Genomic DNA, 20,992 nt, shown 5'->3' with positions numbered 1-20,992 from the left:
CCTTACTGCCTCTGCCAAGAGCTCTTGGGCTGTGGGACTGCTGAGATCCCCAAGCTGCTCAAACCACTCACGCGTTGGCCACCCTGCAGGCCATAAGTTGTTTCTTTGACCAACATAGACGTTTACTATTTTTTCACATAACATACATGTATTTGAAGAGAGAGATTTCAGAGGCATGCCACATCTCGTTTAAATTGTGTCCTTTAATTTTCAGCAATCCCACTCCAGGAATTGTGATCAACAGGCCCAATGGCACAGATGTCTATCAGGGAGTCCCGAAGGACTACACCGGAGAGGTGAGTGGCTTCCACGGTTGGAGCCAGCTGGTTTAGTTTTCATTTTAGTGATGATTTTTCCCTCTTTCTTCTGTTTCTAGAATCAGAATCTCCCTAGACTGGCTTCTGGTCGGTGTTTCACATTTGTATTAGGATTTGTGCCTGAGGAGTAAATTATGAGAGTTTTGAAAGAAAGCAGAGGAAAAGAGAATGTTTAGAATAAGTTGCAATCTACTGATAGTTCCCAGTCTTCTCATACTTTAGGCCTGACCATGTAGTTTCATCCATATTAACCTTTCTTGAGATATCACCATTAATCTGATCATAGATTACCTGTGCTCTTTTATAAAAATCGGTTTTCTCAGTACCAGGCTTGGTGCAAAGTATCTCAGGATTTTTGCTGAGATAGTTTTTCATTTATTATTGTTATATAGTTTATTATATAGTGTATTATAGCTATAATAGTATATTACTTCCAAAAACTTTTCTGTTCCTCCTAGTTGATTGAGACTGTCTCAATTGACACATTTTTAAAATCGACCGTGATGCCTTCATTCACCTGGTTTTCATAGTCTGTTTTAAATATCGGATCTTTTAGGAATTAATTATCCTTTTGATAAGAAACTTTTATCTGATGTTTAACAATTCTTTGTTTCATTTTATTTTATTTTTCTTTTAAAGTCAAATACAATTAAATTTAACATATCATACAGGTAAAAAAGATGACCGTATTTAATGAAATTGTTTCTGTATAGTGTTTGTTTGTGTGAGATGGAGTCTGGCACTGTTACCCAGGCTGGAGTGCAGTGGCACAATCTTGGCTCACTGCAACCTCCGCTTCCCGGGTTCAAGTGATTCTCCTGCCTCAGCCTCCATAGTAGCTGGGATTACAGGCAGGTGCCATGATGCCTGGCTAATTTTTCTACTTTCAGTAGAGATGGGGTTTCACTGTGTTGGCCAGGCTAGCCTTGAACTCCTGACCTCAAGTGATCCGCCCGCTTCAGCCTCCCAAAGTGCTAGGATTACAGGCGTGAGCCACGGCACCCGGCCAAAAGTGTTTGCTGTTAAGCCATGAGCCTTGGAATGTGCAGGCTGGTGGCGTGGGTCGGTTGCAGACTCAGCCAACTCTCTGGGTTGGAGTGACAGCTGCATCTGATTGTGGCTCCTAATTCTTTGTAGGATGTTACCCCACAAAATTTCCTTGCTGTGTTGAGAGGCGATGCAGAAGCAGTGAAGGGCATAGGATCCGGCAAAGTCCTGAAGAGGTAATGTCTGTTTACGGATACTACACTTCTCTCAATGGCTTGGGACCCCCGTATAGAGAATTGAAACAGGTGTTGTTCTGTGCCCCTAGCCTGTTTACCTGTGAGAAATTACAGAGTGGAGAGTTTTATTCTGACTTAGGACAGGTGCTTAGGGCTGTTGTTTCAGTGGCTTCTCTTGGTGGCCCATTTCTGCACTGAATTCACCTTATGATCCAGGGCCCCTCATTATTAATAAAATGTTCCTATCACTTAAACTCCTCGTTCCTTGTCTGGGGATCATAGCACAGGGATGTCCCACTGCCAGCGGAGCCCCTGAGGCAGGTGTGAATCTGAATCCCTGTGCCCAGATTGCAGGGCCACCAGCCCTGTGCTCTGATCACAGATCAGCCCAGCGGGGAGAGGCACATTCGTAAGTCCCTTCATATTGGAGGAAGTGGACTTTCATATTGGGGAACACGAACCCCAGTGCTTACCCCGACTGGCTGTGGGCTAGAGATGTCTTGTTGTTTAGTAATTGTTCATGTGGCATTTTTATGTGATGCCAGAGATTCTAGTAGCATATTTCTTTTAAGCTGGAAGGGAGGCCTGGGCACAAGTAAGCTCATGTGGATTAGTGCAGAGGCTGGGTACAGTGGCTCACGCCTGTAATCCCAGCACTTTGGGAGGCCAAGGTGGGCGGATCACTTGAGATCAGGAGTTGAAGACCAGCCTGGCCAACATGATGAAACCCCATCTCTACTAAAAATACAAAAATTAGCCAGGCATGGTAGCATGCACCTGTAATCCCAGCTACTCTGGTGGCTGAAGGATAATTGCTTGAATCCAGGAGGTGGAGGTTGCAGTGAGGCAAGATTGTGCCACTGTACTCCAGCCTGAGTGACAGAGTAAGACTCAGTCTCAAACACACACACACACACACACACACACACACACACACCCTGACCAACAGTGTGAATCCCCATCTCTACTAAAAATACAAAAATTAACCAGGCGTGGTGGCGCGTGCCTATAATCCCAGCTACTCGGGAGGCTGAGGCAGGAGAACTGCTTTAACCTGGGAGGCGGAAGTTACAGTGAGCTGAGATCATGCCATTGCACTCCAGCCTGGGCGACAGGGCAAGACTCCATCTCAAAAAAAAAAAAAAAAAAAAAAATAGTATGGAGATGGACATCTGTGAGGGTGAACCAAATTGGCTTCATGTAAGTTACTACATCTCTGCCACTTTGAAGCAGCGCCATCTGGTGGAAGCCCTGGTGAGGCAGGCAGGTGGGCATCCAGACTGTGGGCCACAGGAGGCCTGGAGGGGGAGGCTGCAGGCCTGTGTTGAGCTCATTTTGGGGAGATCTGGTTGGAGAGTGTGGCTGCCTGGGATGAGGCCCAATTGCTAAAGGACCCCACTATCCACCTCACACCAGGTCTGTCTGATGGGTTGCCCAGGAAAGGTCCCTCCTCCTTTCCAGCCGTAGTTCAGAATTTGGAGGCTCTAGGATCTATACTGTGGTTCAGAATCACACCAAGGGGAGTGGAGGGGACAGGCCAGACACCGGGCACCGGGCCCTTGTGTTCATTTTCAAACCTGGTTGGGCAACTCTACTCCCCAAACTTCTTAATTTTTTGATTAGGGCAGCTTTTCAGAGGAATAGAAGTAAAAACAGAAAAAGGAAATGATTGACCCCTGATTCTTTCTTGGCAGCGGCCCCCAGGATCACGTGTTCATTTACTTCACTGACCATGGATCTACTGGAATACTGGTTTTTCCCAATGAAGATGTGAGTTTTCTTAACGTTTTAAGGACAAACTAGCAGAACAGAAAAGCAGGCCTAGGTGTCGAGATTAAACCCATAGCGTGTATTTTCTAGTATCCTGCCAGGGTTGGTTTGTACGTGTGGTGGGTGGGAGTGGGGGACAGGTTTAGCAGCTTGAAATCTATCCAAGGACATCTCTTCCAGACAGTTTTCCCTGCATTTCTGTTCATATCGCAGCGTCGGTAGCTGTCTCAGGACGTGGGTGTATCACACTAGACCTGAGAATAGACCAAAAGCTCCGGACAAAGTAATGGGTGAAGAGGTACATCCTCTTGCCCTTTTTAAATGCGTGCATAAAACATGTGACGACATTCTGGGGTTATGTTCTTCACCATGATTACTTCTAGGGATTGGTAGAAAAGAGTTTATGAAGGATCATCAGAACTTTACTAGTGGCTTATCCAGCAAATAGTTTCTCTTGATATGTTGGTCTGACAATATTCTCACCTTTCAGCTTCATGTAAAGGACCTGAATGAGACCATCCATTACATGTACAAACACAAAATGTACCGAAAGGTAATTCAGCCCTTGGGGCAGCCTTGTGGGGGCGGGGGTGTGAGGAAAGCCGTGAGTGCAGAGCCCACAGTCCCGTGACCGTCCTCCAACTGTGGGTGCTGTGTTTTCTAGAAAGGGGATCCTTCCAATCCCTGGTTTCCCAGGATGAGGCTTTCGGCTTTAGCTATTAGACTGGAATCATGGAGAGCTTGTTAAAACAGTGTGGGCCTCGCCCCCAGAGTTTGACCCAGTAGGTCTGGGGAGGGGGCCTGAGAATTTGCCTTGGGTTTCCGTGTGATCCTGCTGCTGCTGGTCTTCGGCCCACACTTTGCAGACTCCTATTCCTAGGACTGTCCTCAATTTTGGGCAGCTGGGGAGGAAAATACCACTATCTTATTCTCACTTGGAGCCTTTCTTACCCCTATAGCACCCTTTATGGAAACTGTGCAGGGCCAGAGTTTTTGGCTGGGTGTGGTGGCTCACTCCTGTAGTCCCAGCACTTTAGGAGGCTGAGGCGGGAAGATCACTTGAGGCCAGGAGTTTAAGACCAGCCTGGGCAACATAGTGAGACCGTGTCTCTACTAAAAAAAAAAAAAACCTGCATGGGTTGGGTGATACGTGACAGTAACGCAGAAAGATGGCCTGCTGCACTGTATGGTCTTTGAAACTCCTCCCTGCACTGGATGGTGGAACCGTTTTCCTTAGCATCACATGGCTCCGTTTTCTCTGCATTATTTCAGCTAATAGATGATTTTATTCCATTAGCAATGAATAAATTTGTGTGGCAGCAGCCTCTTTACAGCAGTAATGTCTCCAGAAGCAAGCCTGGAGGACTTGTTAGGAATGGGTAGAGAGAGTGGGCAGAGCTCCAGTAGCATGGCTGGAGGCCTGTACCTGGCTGGGGTGAGCTCACCTGCCCCGTCTGCCTCACAGATGGTGTTCTACATTGAAGCCTGTGAGTCTGGGTCCATGATGAACCACCTGCCGGATAACATCAATGGTAGGTGGTTGGGGCGCCGGCCTCGACCTGGGCTGGCAAGCAGGTTGCTCAGACACCGCTGACATGGAACTGAGCATTCTCCGTAAGCAGGGGCTGCTGAGGGCAGCCTGGGCCGTAGAAGTGGGGAGATACTTGCAGGTAGCTCTGGGCTTCCTCTACTTCTGAAGCACTGGTAGTCAGGGAATAAAGAATCTGTATGTGAGCCTCACAGTGCTCTTCCAGGTTCTCGTAAAACTACTGAAGCTAAAACTACATGGGCTTTGGACTAGCCTCCATCCTTTGCAATGTGTTGGTTGCACTCTGACCTCAAAGCAGGTGACTGACTCTCTTTGACCCTCAGTTATCCCCATCTGTAAAATGGGGATAAAGATAGTGTGTGTCTGTTGGGAGACTTGTATTTTAAACACTAGCATTTGTCCAGCACAATTCTAAGCCCATGGTAGAGAGATAGTAAGTGGTAGCTTTTGTATAGGTTCAGTTAATCTAGATGTTTCTTCAATAAATGTCAGATCTCTCTGGAAACCAAAGTAAGCCCATATTCTTCAAGTTTCCTGTGCTGTGGAAATGTCAGCATTCTTCCAGAATAGCATGATGTCCTAAGCATGCCAATTTGCCAATTGCTGCAAAAAACATCCACCAGCTGGCTTCTCTTTCTTCCGCATTTAATTTTAGATGAGTTATTGTAATCGAATACACAAGCCTGGGTACAGTTACGTGTCCCTGCCCTCCTGTGTGGATCATAAGTAGCATGCTTCGATTTCACCGGGGGAGAAAGAAGGACTCAAGCTTCAAGCGTAATCCAAGGCAGGAATAAAATGCAACTAAAAGATCATCTTTAATTCCTCGTAGTTTATGCAACTACTGCTGCCAACCCCAGAGAGTCGTCCTACGCCTGTTACTATGATGAGAAGAGGTCCACGTACCTGGGGGACTGGTACAGCGTCAACTGGATGGAAGACTCGGACGTGGTGAGCCCTTTGGGGGCTGGCTGTTCAGCTGGGGTTTAACCGTCAGACTCTGATTGTCAAAGGTCTCTAATGGTCTCACTTTTTGCAGGAAGATCTGACTAAAGAGACCCTGCACAAGCAGTACCACCTGGTAAAATCGCACACCAACACCAGCCACGTCATGCAGTATGGAAACAAAGTGAGTCGGGAGCCTCGCGTGCTGGCCCTCTGTTCCTTGTGTCCTAGGTGGACTTGCCTGGAATATTGATCTCTTGCTAAAGAGACATGGGATCTGAGTGAGGAATGCTTGAGGCAGGGATGCCTCTGCCTCTCATGCCACTCCATCCTGGGGACCTGTGGGCTTTGGAATCAGACCTTTCTAGGTTCAAACTTGCAGAGTTGTGAGACTTTGGGCAAGTGATTTCACTTCTGTGAATTTGTTTTCTCATTGGTTGAAACCCAAGCGTACAAGGTAGCTAGGAGCATGCAAGAGGGCTATGCGTTACTCATGCTAAACACAGGCCTAGTGTGCAGCAAGGGATCACTGACTCGAAAGCTGCTGCTTTACGGTTTGTAGATTGTCCCACAGCCACTCTGCACCTTGGATTTTCTGGGGTCCTGCCCCTTTGCAAATGGCAGGTTGTTACCTTTAACCTTTGGCTATAAATTGGAGACATTTTATTCTCCTCCAAATATGTCCAGAAGGGACCTGTGTGGTTAAATGGTGTTGCAGTAAGTGGCTGCTAAAAGCTTGGGCCCTAAGTGAAGCTGCTGGGGCTAGCGTTTGGGATGTGCAAACACCGTAACAAATGTGCAGGGCCTCCCAGTTGTTCACCATCCCCCAAGCAGCCCACCCCTAGCGGAGAGCTCGCCAGCTGAGATCTGTTCCTTGGGCGCAAACGTTGGCCTTCTAGAAGAACCTGGAGTCAGTAAATCCAGCCGTGGTTAGCCCTTCAGCAGGGCATGGGCTGGGGGACATGAGACCTGCACCCAGGGCACCATGACCCGGTCAGGCTTTTGAGCAGGTGTAGGAGAGAGTTGGAGCAGAGGGACGGCCAGGGAAAGGTGACACGGAGAAGGCAGGGTCAGTGGTGGCATAGCCCTGGCCATGTGGGGGCCCCGCCTTGGGCTTTCCGTTCTCTTCACAGTGTCCTCATCATTGGCCATTTCTGATCTTGGTTGAGGACTTGTGGTGGATCTTCTCCAGCCTCTGTGTTTTTATATAGATCGGTGTGTGTGGTATTGCTGATTTTAGAACGGTTGTTAGATTATTGTTGCTTGCTTTAGGAAGAGAACGCTTGCAGCATTTTCCCTTCTGATTGGGAGCCAGTCTGTAGTGACCGCTGCAGCCAAATCGAGCCTGGCCGCTGTGCCCATTTGCTAGCTCTTGATGCCAAGCATCAGCCTGGCCTCAGCTCTGCCCTTCCCAATGGACCCAGACTTCAGCTCTAACCTGGGCAGATGCTTTGTACCTTCCCACTACTGGTCCTTAGGGACTTGCAGGTGAGTGCGGGGGAGTGAGCACATACAGGTCACCCGCCTGGATAGGCGGCGTCCTTTGCAGGTGACATTCTTTGCCTGGCATCCTTTGCAGCAGAACTGCTATTCTTTTACATATGAAGGGCACTGCTGATGCAGTCAGGCAGAGCTTGGACCAGAGCTGTCTGGTGAAAGAATAGCAGTTCTGCAAAGGATGCCAGGCATTTTGAGTCACTCACTGGTAGATTTCAGGGGCTCCCGTGCATTGCCTGCGTACTGCTGGGGTGACCATGCCTTTCAGACTGTGACTGTGGCCTTGTGGTCCTGAAAGCATGAGGAGTAAATGTGAGCCTCTGAGGGAGAGGCTGGACTTGGGGTATGTTGGGCACCTCTGCTCCTCCCACTCAAACCAGCTCTCTCTCTCTCTCCCTCTCTCTCTGGCCTTCTCTCACTCTCTCGCTTTCTCTCTCGCTCTCTCTTGCTGTCTGTCTCCCCAGACAATCTCCACCATGAAAGTGATGCAGTTTCAGGGTATGAAACACAAAGCCAGTTCTCCTATCTCCCTACCTCCAGTCACACACCTTGACCTCACCCCCAGCCCTGATGTGCCTCTCACCATCATGAAAAGGAAACTGATGAACACCAATGATCTGGAGGAGTCCAGGCAGCTCACAGAGGAGATCCAGCGGCATCTGGATGTGAGTAGTGGTGAAAGGAGCTGTGCCCAGGTGCTGTCCCCAGCCCAGGTGGGCAGCATGCATGAGCACGGCCCTGCCTCCTATGCTCCTGCCACGCAGGAGTATGTGGGGACAGAAGCCAGCCTTTGTCCTCCATGTAACGGAAGCGGGTGGGCGGGGCCGTGGTTGCCTCCCATCTTCATGAGTAAACTAACCTTGACCTCTTCGGTAGTAGGGAGCGGTGGAATGGGGGCCTGTCTCCCCTGTATCGTACCAAGAAGCCATGTACATGGGTGTTTCCCTTTTATACCTTGTTGCTTAGAGGATATTTTTACTTTGTTGCTTATTAAGTTATTAGCTAATCATATTCATTTTAAAAATCCAGAGACAGGTACGGTGGCATGTGCCTCTAGTCCCAGCTACTTAGGGGGCTGAGGCAGGAGGATTCCTTGAGTCCGGGACTTTGAGGTCAGCTTGGGCAACCTAGCAAAACCCCTTCTTTAAAAAAAAAAAAAAAAAAAAAAAATCCAATCCACAAAAATTTCTGCTGTTCTCAGAAAAACATAGTCATGCCTAAAATTCTTTCTAAAATGCTTATGCCGTCCTTTCCAATCAGTGAGTCTGTTTTCAGTAGCTCATCAGTGTGTTTGGAGCTGACAGAATTGCTATGTAAATTACAGCTGTGTGCTCACCGGAATGCTGGGCAGAGGGCTGCCTGTCCCTTCCCACAAAGCCAACTCTGTTAGCCCTTATCCCCATTGTCAGCACAGCACAGTGATGGATGTGCTGAAATATGGCCTGAGTTTTCTAGGCAAGATTTTTTTTTTTTTTCTTAAGACAGAGTCTTGCTCTGTCGCCAGGCTGGAATGCAGTGGTGTGATCTTGGCTCACTGCAACCTCCGCCTCCTGGGTTTAAGAGATTCCCCTGCCTCAGCCTCCCAAGTAGCTGGGATTACAGGCACGTGCCACCATGCCCCAGTTAATTTTTGTATTTTTAGTAGAGATGGGGTTTCACCATGTTGGTGAGGCTGGTCTCGAACTCCTGACCTCAGGTGATCCACCCGTCTAGGCAAGATTCTTTTTTTAAATCAATGTGGTTTTTTTTAATGCACATATCTAGTTATCTCCAAAATTGGTGCCCTGTGTGTGAAAAACGTATTAACCAGGACATATTTTTAGTTGGTGTCAAATGCAGTATAGCATAGTAGTCCTCAGACTTTTTAGTCTTGGGCCTCTTTATTTATTAATTTTTTTGTAGAGCTGGGGTCTCACTGTGTTGCCCAGGCTGGTCTCAAACTCCTGAGCTCAAGTGATCTTCCCACCTGGGCCCTGAAAGTGCTGGGATTACAGGAGTGGGCCACTGCACCCGGCCAAACCTCTTTATACTCTTTAAATTATTGATCCCAAAAAGCTTTTGTTCATGGTGGGTTATGTCTATTGATATTTATTGCATTAAATTAAGATGAGATGAAAGGACATTTTTGATAGTTCACAGAAAGTGAACCAGAGGTTTTTTGGTGATTTTTTTTTTTTTTTGAGATGGAGTTCTGCTCTTGCTGCCCAGGCTGGAGTACAGTGGCACGATCTCAGCTCACTGCAACCTCTGCCTCCCGGGTTCAAGCGATTCTCCTGCCTCAGCCTCCCGAGTAGCTGGGATTACAGGCACCCGTCACCACGCCTGGCTAATTTTGTATTTTTAGTAGAGACGGGGTTTCACCACGTTGGCCAGACTGGTCTCAAACTCCTGGCCTCAGGTGATCCACCTGCGTCAGCCTCCCAAAGTTCTGGGATTACAGGCGTGAGGCACCGCACCTGGCTCAGAGTTTTCTTGTGTTTGCTTAAACAGCTGTGTAAATCATATAGGACTTCTTTGGTATCTGCTGCAAATTTGAAAACTATTTCCAAGACTGTTTAACTATTGCATAATTATACTTTTATGTAAAGTAAAAGATTATGAAAAAATTAAAACTGATTTAAAAATATTTAACTCATTTACAAATAACAATATTCTTAACAAATAACATTTTACACTAATATATTTTCTATGAGAAATAACCATTTTCCAAAACAAAAAGCATTGGGTGAGAAGAGTGGCATTGCTTTACATGTGGGAGTATCTCTTTTGTGTCCGGCATTGCTAGACGACAGCTGGATCCTTGAACTGGCTTCTGCTTTCGCTGTCAGGCGCTGTTCTTTCGGCTGAAGTGTAAGAAGAAAATCCAGCCTTGTAAAGATACAGAGTTGAGGAAGGGAAGACCTTCTGGAGCCTGAGAGCTCTTGGGGAGTCTGTGGTTCTGGACCACGCCTGGAGAACTGCCGGTCTAACACACAGTGGGTGGAGGGTCTTTGTGGAATTCAGATATGAAGCAAGCAAACCCTGGCTGGAGAGCGGGTAGGACAGAGCTTGCTTGTAGAGTGAAGGTTTTTTTTTTTTTAGTTTTTTGATTTTGATTTTAATAGAGGCAGGGTCTCCCTGTGTTGCCCAGGCCGGTCTGGAACTGCTGGCCTCAAGTGATCCTCCTGCCTCGGCCTCCTAAAAGTGCTGGGAGTACAGGCGTGAGCCACTGTGCCTGGCCAGAGTGAGGGTAGTATAGAAGCATTTTCTTCTTTATGATGCTGTTTTTCATCATCTGGAAAGAAAATAAAAGTCCCTCTGTGCCCCGCTGTGTAACCATTCGATAGTTTCCTGAATGGGCAGAGGTGCCCGTGGACACAGCACCCTCACGGCACAGTCGTCTGCTTTGGGGCACAGGTTCTGCCACCTCCTCTCTCCACAGCAAAGGTTGTTTTTTGATACAAATGTTTGCATCATGCCGGAAGATCCCCAAGAGGCGGGTCTTTCTGACCGTCGCACAAGTGGGCACAGACATCTCTCGCCTTTCTCGGAGCACATTGATTGTTATTTCCTCTAACCTGCGGGAGGCTGAGGGCTGTGTGGAGAGAAGCCTTTGAATGCACTTCTCACCGTTCCTGGGTCCCTGAGAGACCGCACTCAGGGAGGCACATTCTGACAGGCCGCGTTTCTCCCCAGGCCAGGCACCTCATTGAGAAGTCAGTGCGCAAGATCGTCTCCTTGCTGGCAGCGTCCGAGGCTGAGGTGGAGCAGCTCCTGTCCGAGAGAGCCCCGCTCACGGGGCACAGCTGCTACCCAGAGGCCCTGCTGCACTTCCGGACCCACTGCTTCAACTGGCACTCCCCCACGGTGAGCCAGCAGGCTCTCCCCACGACCAGAATCCAGAAGCTGAATTCATATTGTCCCCTGGCAGTCACATTGGTTGTACGACCTTATAGAAGGTTCCATCCAGGCTGAGAAACAGTGGGCTCATTTCAGAGAGGAAGAAGGTTGTCCAAATTCACTAATTTTAAATCTTGGCCTCAGAACACTTCTTGTCCCAGTGGGTAGGAGAGTTTACCAGAGCCGTAGATGACAGCTCTCACTTCTAGTTTGAAGAACAGTTACTTCTGTTCACACTTCTGCTGTCCCTGCCAAACCCCACCCTCGTCTCTACCCCTCACACGAGCCACACACATCTTCTCCCTTCTGAGTCTGTTCTGACCTCTTCCCAAGACAGTTGAAGTCAGGTGTGGCCCATGGAGAAGTACTGAGTTTCTGCAGATGTAGAATTGGAAGGCACCTGAAAAGCCTCCTGGTCAGTAGCATGTGGTGCTTCAATCCTTCTAGAGAAAGGTTGGCAAACTGGCCTACAGGTCTGTTTCTCCCCCATAACCTGTTTTTGTAAATAAAGTTTTATTGGGGCCGGGCATGGTGGCTCATGTCTGCAATCCCAGCACGTTGGGAGGCCAAGGTGGGTGGCTCACCTGAAGTCAGGAGTTCCAGACCAGCCTGACCAACATGGTAAGACCTCATCTCTACTAAATATACCAAAATTAGCCAGACTTGGTGGTGCACGCCCGTAATCCCAACTACTCGGGAGGCTGAGGCAGGAGAATCGCTTGAACCAGGGAGGTGGAGGTTGCAGTGAGCCGAGATTGTGCCACTATACTCCAGCCTGGGCGACAGAGTGAAACTCTGTCTCCAAAAAAAAGTTTTATTGGAACATAGCCACATCCTGCTCAGTTCCCTGTTGTCCCTGTCCCTGGCTTCTTTCACACTGGGGCAGAGTTGAGGTAGCTCGATTTTACCCCTCCAGTCTTGGTTTTTTTGTTTGTTTGTTTTAGACACAGTTTTGCTCTTGTTGCCCAGGCTAGAGTGCAGTGGTGTGATCTCAGCTCACTGAAACCTCTGCCTCCTGGGTTCAAGCAATTCTCCTGCCTCAGCCTCCCAAGTAGCTGGGATTACAGGCACCCACCACCACACCTGGCTAATTTTCATATTTTTAGTAGAGACAAGGTTTCACCATGTTGTCCAGGCTGGTCTTGAACTTCTGGCCTCAGGTGATCCACCTGCCTCGGCCTCCCAAAGTGCTGGGATTACAAGCATGAGCCACCGCACCCGGCCCAGGCTTGGTCTTTTGACCTTTGGAGTCATGCACAGTGAACCTCTTCCTTTGTTCTCAGAGAGTTCTTGGGTTCCCCTGAAGTTTATGTCAAGATAAACATCTCCGCTGCTTCACCCTTCCCTGGTGTGATCCAGCGTGGCTTTCACACGCCATCCATCTCCCTCGCTGGCGTGTCCCTCCCAGAATCAAAAGGCAGACTTCCCGGGGAGATCCCAGGCCATGGCGGGGAGCAGAGCCATCGGGAGTTCCCTGTCAGGAGTCCTGCCCTCAGATTTGAGAGTGCAGAACCCCGCCAGCCCCCCCACTTGCATGCAAACCCTGGCATGTGTGCCTCTTTCCTGAGGGATCGTCCATAAATATCACCAGATTATCTAAAGGTTGGGAAAGGATCCATGAACCAAAATAGGGCAAGAGCCACTGGCCAAGATGCTTCCCCTCTGCAATTGCAAAAGTGGAGTGGATTGTGTGGAGAGATGAGGAAGTTTCATTCTTCTCGTTTGTTTTCTCCCAGTACGAGTATGCGTTGAGACATTTGTACGTGCTGGTCAACCTTTGTGAGAAGCCGTATCCGCTTCACAGGTAACTAACGCAGAGGTGACGCTTGAAAGGTCGATGTCATTCTGAAAGCAGAAGGGGCTGCCATCCTCTTCTGCAAGTGGGCAGTTTCACTTCTGCCAGGAGCTCCGTCCAGCTTTCCTCTAGAGCCATTTGTCAGCAGGGTCCAGAAGCCACGTTCTCAGTGACAGCTGCTGGGCGGGCCTGTCGTAACTGCCTGCCTGCCGCATGTGGGTTTGCGTTTGTCTGCCTTTCTTCAGAGTTGACGCGGTTCACCAAGTTCTCCTTCCTGTCTCTCGCAGGATAAAATTGTCCATGGACCACGTGTGCCTTGGTCACTACTGAAGAGCTGCCTCCTGGAAGCTTTTCCAAGTGTGAGCGCCCCACCAACTGTGTGCTGATCAGAGACTGGAGAGGTGGAGTGAGAAGTCTCCGCTGCTCGGGCCCTCCTGGGGAGCCCCCGCTCCAGGGCTCGCTCCAGGACCTTCTTCACAAGATGACTTGCTCGCTGTTACCTACTTCCCCAGTCTTTTCTGAAAAACTACAAATTGGGGTGGGAAAAGCTCTGTATTGAGAAGGGTCACATTTGCTTTCTAGGAGGTTTGTTGTTTTGTTTTGCCTGTTAGTTTTGAGGAGCAGGAAGCTCATGGGGGCTTCTGTAGCCCCTCTCAAAAGGAGTCTTTATTCTGAGAATTTGAAGCCGAAACCTCTTTAAATCTTCAGAATGATTTTATTGAAGAGGGCCGCAAGCCCCAAATGGAAAACTGTTTTTAGAAAATATGATGATTTTTGATTGCTTTTGTATTTAATTCTGCAGGTGTTCAAGTCTTAAAAAATAAAGGTTTATAACAGAACCCAAATATTCACGTCCGACACTGACTTTGTGGTTGATGCTCCTGCACCTCCTAGCGGGGGCCTCCTCCGTCATCATCTTTTCCAGCGTTATCGTCCCGAGTCTCCCCTCCCGCTGCTCTGCTGTTTTCTGCTCCTCTGCACTCCTTGGGCTCTGCAGCCTCCTGTGCCTTTGCTACTTGCTGTTCCTCCTGCCCTGGAATGCCTTTCCCATCTCCTCCACACACCCTCCAGGTGCAGTTTAAAGTACCTTCTTTCCTCCAGCCTTCCTCACCTTCTCCTCCCCACTCATCAAAAGTTGTTTTTGGCTGGGTGCGGTGGCTCACGCCTGTAATCCCAGCACTTTGGGAGGCCGAGGTGGGCAGATCACCTGAGGTCAGGAGTTCGAGACCAGCCTGGGCAACATGGTGAAACCCCGTCTCTACTAAACATACAAAAATTAGCTGGGCGTGGTGGCGCATGCCTGTAGTCCCATCTACTTGGGAGGCTGAGGCAGGAGAATCGCTTGAGCCCGGGAGGCAGAGGTTGCAGTGAGCCAAGATCACACCACTGCACTCCAGCCTGGGTGACGGAGTGAGACTCCGTCTCAAAAAAAAAGTTGTTTTCATTTAGAATCTTGAAAGTGAAGACCACCCCTTCCATGATTAGGGGATACACAAAATAGAAATAAAGATTTTATTACTTACAGTTTCTGGGGTGTATGCAGCACATCTGGAGGCCACACACACACACACACACACACACAGGTCAGGGAGTGCATGGAGAGAAAGAGGGACCCATGGACCACCACCTTTTTGGGTCCAGGGTGTTATTCAAACAGGTTTCCTGAGGGGAGCTCTAATTGGGGGTTTAGAGCTGGCTGGCATGAGTTCCAGGAGGTTGCACTGTAGCTGAGAGGTCACTGTGGCATATCTCCACAGTCCACGCAGGGTGCGAGGGTCAGGGGCCAGTCCTGCAGGCTGTATGTGGCTGGCCCATAGAGAGGTGGCCACCAGGAGGAAGTTGTATGTGGCAGAGATACTTGGATCAACCACACGGAGGAACTGGGAGGAGGTGGAGAACTGGAAACTGTCAAGGGTGGCTGAGCCTGCTTGTGGCATGAGAAAGTCCAGCTAACTGTATGTTCAAAGTGGCTGCCAAAGCAACAAAGTTCTAAGAATCCACTACAGAAGTACTGTCTCCTGTCCAGCTGCACTTTTGTTGCGTCTCTAATAGCACATGTCAGGTCTGCCCTACACCAGGCACTGGGGCAGGAAAGGGCGTCTCACTGCAGACCATGGGCCCCTCCAGAGGGGCTGCCTGACTTCTCTGTGTTCCCCTTGGTCCAGTGCCGCACACAGGGAGGTGTTCATGATGGATTTGTCAAAAACGTGTAAAAGTAACCCTGGCTACAGTAGTCTCCCCTTACCCCACAGGGGGTACCTTCTCAGACCCCCAGCGAATGCCCCAAACCGTGGAACCCTATACATAACGTGCACAAATTTCTTTTTCCTTCACGATTTCACAGATGGGAGATTTGTTCTTAGCATAGATCTTAGCAACCTCAGCATACGATTTTTTCTCTAAGTCAAGAATGTTCACCTTTTCACTTTAAGAAAGCACTTCATGGCTTCTCTTTGGCATATCCCAATGGCATATTAATCATCACTACTCTTAAGCTTTGGGGCCATCACTAAGTAAAACAAGGGTGCCTTGAACACAAGCACTGAGATACCTCGACCACTGAGACTGCCTAAGTGACTAATGGGCGAGTAGCGTGGGCAGCCTGCAGCCCCCGGACAAAGGGAGGATTCATGTCCCAGGCAGCACAGAGTGGGATGGGTGCACGATTCCGTCATGCTACTCAGAGCCACGTGCAACTGAAAACTTAAGAGTTGTGTATTTCTGGAATTTTTCCATTTAATATTTTCAGGCCGCAGTTGACCTCAGGTAACTGAAGCCTCAGAAAGTAAAACTGGATCGATATAGGGGACTAGTGGATATCCATGCAATGGAGTATTGTGTAGCAATAAGGAGGACTGAAGTGCATGGGCATGACACATTAAGCCAACTGAAAGAGGCCAGCCACAAAAGACCACATAGGATTCCATTTTTACGAAATGTCCAGAACAGGCAAATCCTTAGAAATAGAAAATCCCTGGAATCCTTAGTTCCAGGAATGAGGGATAAGGGGAATGAGGAGTAGCTGCTAATGGGTATGAAGTTTCTTTGGGGAGTGATGAAAATGTTATAAAACTGATGGTGAGGGGCAGGTGCGGTGGCTCATGCCTGTAATCCTAGCACTTTGGGAGACCGAGGCGGGTGGATCACTTGAGGTCAGGAGTTCAAGACCAGCCTGGCCAACATGGTGAAATCCTGTCTGTACTAAAAATACAAAAATTAGCCGGAAATTGCTTGAACCCGGGAGGTGGAGTTTGCAGTGAACTGAGATCATGCCACTGCACTCCAGGCTGGGTAACAGAGCATCTCCAAAAAAAAAAAAAAAGAAAACCCAAAAAACAAAAAAACCTGATGGTGGTGATGGTTAGGCAACTCTGATCACACTAAAAGTTATCAAATTGTACACTTCTTTTGTTTTTTTGAAACAGAGTCTTGCTCTGTGGCCCAGGCTGTAGTGGCACGATCGTGGCTCACTGCAACCTTGAGCTCCTGGCCTCAAGCGAGCCTCCCACCTTGGCCTTCCAAAGCGCTGGGATTACAGGAGTGATTGTACACTTTGAATGGAGGAATTATGTGGTATGAAGCTGTTTTTAAAAAAGCCATGTTAGCTAGATGGCTGTTTAGGTAGATAGGGAGAAAGCAAAGAAAAAAATAACCCTCACACACCCTGCCATTCCTGACCACCTGTCTTTAGGTGTACCTGTCTTGTTTAGCAATGATTGACTCCGCTAACCTTTGGAGTTATGGCCTGGAAGGTGAGATACTGGCAGAGAGGGTTATGTCTGTGACAAATTCAAGGGTGAAACTCTTGTTTCTAATGGGCCCATTTCTTTTCAGTACAGATTATCCTTTCTCAATGAGGGCCTCATATGGCTAATCAAATGACTTTGGGATAAAGAACTTTTAATGTCCTACACATCTGGGGGAGCGCTGAGGTTTTAGGTAACAAGTACAAGAAACACACTGAATTTGCTGTTGCCAATGCTCAACAGTGGGCAAACCGGAGAGCAAATACTGAAAAGTAGAGTTTTTAAAGGGAGAATCTTTTTTAAAAAAATAAGATAATTTTGTTTCATTTTAAAATTGACAAAAATTCTATGTATTTATTATGCACAGCATTTTATTTTTTAATTTCAGTAGGTTTTTGGGGAACAGGTGGTGTTGGGTTACCACCTTCAGTGGTGCTTTCTGAGATGTTGGTACACCCATCACCCAAGCAGTGTACACTCTACCCAATCAATGTGTAGGCTTTTATCCCTCACCACCCCCTACACTTTCCCTCGAGTCCCCAAAGTCCAGTGTATCATTCTTATGCCTCTGCGTCCTCATAGCTTAGCTCCCACTTATAAGCAAGAACATACATTGTTTGGGTTTCCATTCCTGAGTTACTTCACTTAGAATAATGGTCTCCAATTCCATCCTGTTGCTGCAAATGCAGCAATAGCTAAGTAGTATTCCACAATATATATACATTTTCTTTATCCACTCAATAATTGATGGGCATTTGGGCTAGTTCGATTTTTTTTTTTTTTTGAGACAGAGTCTCACTCTGTTACCCAGGCTGGAGTGCAATGGGTTCAAGTGATTCTCTTGCCTCAGCCTCCCAAGTAGCTGGGATTACAGGCATGTGCCACCACACCCAGCTAATTTTTGTATTTTTAGTAGAGACAGGGTTTCGCCATATTGGCCAGGCTGGTCTTGAACTCCTGACCTCAAGTGATCCACCTGCCTCAGCCTCCCAAAGTGCTGGGATTACAGGCATGAGCCATCGCACCCGGGCCCATAGTTTTTCGATTGTGAATTGTGCTGCTATAAACATGCGTGTGCAAGTACCTTTTTTGTATAATGACTTTTTTCCTCTGGATAGATACCCAGAAGTGGGGTTGCTGGATCAAATGGTAGATCTACTTTTGGTTCTTTAGGCAATCTTCACACTGTTCTCCATAGTGGTTGTATTAGTTTACATTCCACCAGCAGTGTAAAAGTTTTCCCTTTCTAGTACATCCACACTAACATCCATTTTTAAAATTTTTTTTATTATAGCCATTCTTGCAGGAGTAAGGTGGTATCACAATGTGGTTTTGATTTGCATTTCCTAAAGGGAGAACCTTAAAAGGCCTTAAGATACAGGTAGTAAAAAATTTGTTCCTCTATCTTCTAGAACTGTTAACTACCATAATGACCCTGCTTCTCTCTTTTTGTGCCCCAAGTAGAATGAGAGTATACTTATTTAATAAATACAGAAGCTTGAATGTTCACAGTTCTAAAAGTTGAAAGCAGCTATGTTGCATTTCTCAAATAAATGACAGTTTCATAAGTCACAATGCCTTGGCCTTTTCCCTCCTATATAGTTCATAGGCCCCCAGTAGAAACAGGCTCTCCATCCCTTGTATTAAGCCATTTTCTGTAAGATTTCTGGCTGGGCATGGTGGCTTATGCCGTTAATCCCAGCACTTTGGGAGGCCGAGGTGGGTAGATCACCTGAGGTCAGGAGTTCAGACCAGCCTGGCCAACACGGTGAAACCCCATCTCTACTAAAAATACAAAAATTAGCCGGGTGCGGTGGCACACAACCATGATCCCAGCTACTCGGGAGGCTGAGATACAAGAATTGCTTGAATCTGGGAGGCAGAGGTTGCAGTGAGCTGAGATCGCTCCATTGCCCTCCAGCCTGGGCGACAGAGCAAAACTCCTTCTCAAAAAAAAAAAAAAAAAAAAAAGAAGAAGAAAGAAAGAAAAAAGAAAACGATTTCTGTATTGGTCTGCTCAGGCTGTTATAATAAAATTCCTTTAAGCCAGGCAGCCTGTAAACAACAGAAATCTACTTTTCACAGTTCTGGAAGCTGAGAAGTCCAAAATCAAGCCACCATTCTGTATGGAGTCATGGATATTTATTTTACACTTTGAGTTGTAATCCAATACTTTATTGCTCAAATTATTCCATCTTTGGCTAATGGGAGCTCTTTCAATTGGCTGCTGTGTCCATTTGACATTTTCCCTGCACCCCACTTCAAGACAGCTATTCTTGTTTTTGTTTGAGGATGTCCTTGTGTGCAGTACAGAATGCTTCAGGCTTATCTTATATATTTCCTGCCACAGTCCTAGCATCAGCCATTTCTCCAAGAAGCCCTAGTTCCTTTTATTGGAAGATTTATGTTATAAAGCAAGATCTGGGTACTAGATGTGTTTGTTGGTCCTGGGGTATTGTTGTTTCTAGTCCCTCTCAGCTGACAGAGCAAGAAAATATATATGTGTTTACTAACCCATGTGTATATGTACACATACCTATACATATTTCTATTTAAAACCATATGTGAGTTCATACTAATGTCTCCAGCTCTAATTCATTACTACATGGATCATTCTAGCCTCCTGCCCTTTCGTATCTGTAAACTCCCACTCCATCAGAGATAAATGTGACACCAACCATCCACCATCTATTTAATTAGTTGTTTGATTCTAGTATACATGCATGGCAACATCAGAATTGTTCCCCACTGGGGAACAACTTTATTAGTTAGAGTACAATGCTTATATGCAGTTCTGTTTGCCTTTACTCTAACAGCCTCATTTCCAAAATTACTTGGGCAGTTTCTTTCCCCTATTCCCTTCAGTGGGGATGTTTCACACACTTATAATAGATTGTATTGTAGTAGTCTGCGTTCCATCTTGGGATCCGCTAACTTCCTAAGTGATATTTTAAAATCTGCATACATCAAGGTTCACTCTTTGAACTATAAAGTTCTATCTATTTTGGCAAATGTATAATGTCCAATATTCCTTATGTTTTCATAGTTTCACTACCCTAAAAATCCCCTGTGTTTGATTCAACCATTGTGTGGACTTAGGTTTTCAATTTAGTTGTATGGATCGTATGGCAAGACTGTTTAGCGCTGTGAGAAATTGCCAAAGTGCCTTCCAAAGTGGATGCACTGTTCTGTATTCCTAGCAGCAACGAATGTGAGTTCCTCATGCCCTGCCTCCTCACCAGCATTTGTCAGTTTTTTGGATTTTGGCCATTCTAATAAGTGTGTAGTAATATCTCATTAATTCCTTAATGATAAGTCACATTGAGCATCTTTTCATATACTTATCTGCTCTCTGCATTTTCTTGGGTGATCTTATGCCAATTTTTTTTTCTGGTGTCTAATTCCAGATTAATTTGCCCACTTTTTAGTTGGGTTGTTTTCTGGTGTCTAATTCCAGATTCATTTACCAATTTTTTAGTTGGGTTATCTGTTTTCTGGTGTCTAATTCCAGATTCATTTGCCCATTTTTTAGTTGGGTGTTTGTTTTCTTACTGTTGAGGTTTAAGAGTTCTTTGTATTCTTTGGCTGCAAGTCCTTTATCAGACATGTGTTTTGGAAATGTGTTCTTTCAGTCTGTGGCTTGTCTCTTCGTTTCCTTAACTGTGTCTTTTGCAGATCAGAAGTTTTTAATTTTAATAAAGCCCAAGTTACCTTTTCCTTCATGGAGCATGTTTTTGGTATCTTTGATTTCTTTTCTTTTCTTTTCTTTTCCTTCCCTTTCTCCCTCCCTCCCTTCCTTTTTTTTTTTTTTTTTTTTTTTTTGAGACAGGATCTCACTCTGTTGCCAGGCTGGAGTGCAGTGGCATGATCTCGGCTCACTGCAGCCTCTGCCTCCAGGGTTCAAGCGATTCTCCTGCCTCAGCCTCCCGAATAGCTGGGATTACAGGCACGTGCCACCACACCCGGCTAATTTTTGTATTTTAGTAGAGATGGGGGTTTCACCATGTTGGCCAGGCTGGACTTGAACTCCTAACCTCAGCTGATCTGCTCACCTCTGCCTCCCAAAGTGCTGGGATTAAAGGCATGAGCCGCCACGTCCAGCCCCTTCTTTCCTTCCTTCCTTCCTTCCCTCCTTCCCTCCTTTCTCTTTCTTTCTTTCTTCTCCTCTCCTCTCCTCTTTCTTTTCTTTTCTTCTTTTTTTATTAAAGAGACAGGCTCTCACTCTGTCACCCAGGCCTGGAGTGCAGTGGCACCATCACAGCTCACCGCAC

At 47.0% G+C, this 20,992-nt stretch overlaps 1 protein-coding gene across 7 annotated transcripts in view; it reads left to right on the top strand.

Moving 5' to 3' along the window:
* Positions 1 to 13,820, top strand: part of LGMN (legumain) — a 48,121-nt gene extending 34,301 nt beyond the window's left edge. For 2 of the 7 annotated variants that reach the window (XM_063793865.1, XM_054666237.2), the window contains exons 5-15: positions 215 to 296; positions 1,455 to 1,540; positions 3,235 to 3,310; positions 3,801 to 3,863; positions 4,776 to 4,842; positions 5,692 to 5,810; positions 5,899 to 5,988; positions 7,766 to 7,966; positions 10,977 to 11,147; positions 12,917 to 12,984; positions 13,263 to 13,820. In XM_063793865.1, coding sequence (XP_063649935.1) covers positions 215 to 296; positions 1,455 to 1,540; positions 3,235 to 3,310; positions 3,801 to 3,863; positions 4,776 to 4,842; positions 5,692 to 5,810; positions 5,899 to 5,988; positions 7,766 to 7,966; positions 10,977 to 11,147; positions 12,917 to 12,984; positions 13,263 to 13,305 — 1,066 coding nt within the window. In that variant the 3' untranslated portion in view covers positions 13,306 to 13,820. Of the gene's footprint in view, positions 1 to 214; positions 297 to 1,454; positions 1,541 to 3,234; positions 3,311 to 3,800; positions 3,864 to 4,775; positions 4,843 to 5,691; positions 5,811 to 5,898; positions 5,989 to 7,765; positions 7,967 to 10,976; positions 11,738 to 12,368; positions 12,986 to 13,262 lie in introns of those variants that run through there. The other 5 variants (XM_009428324.4, XM_054666238.2, XM_009428325.4 and 2 more) reach the window with 3 other exon arrangements.
* The last annotated feature ends 7,172 nt before the right edge of the window (positions 13,821 to 20,992 follow it).

The sequence above is a fragment of the Pan troglodytes genome, chromosome 15, assembly GCF_028858775.2.
Source record: "Pan troglodytes isolate AG18354 chromosome 15, NHGRI_mPanTro3-v2.0_pri, whole genome shotgun sequence".
In the NCBI taxonomy this organism is placed as follows: Eukaryota; Metazoa; Chordata; class Mammalia; order Primates; family Hominidae; genus Pan; species Pan troglodytes.
Note: the sequence above shows the minus strand (reverse complement) of the source record. Positions and strands in the feature narration are given on the sequence as shown.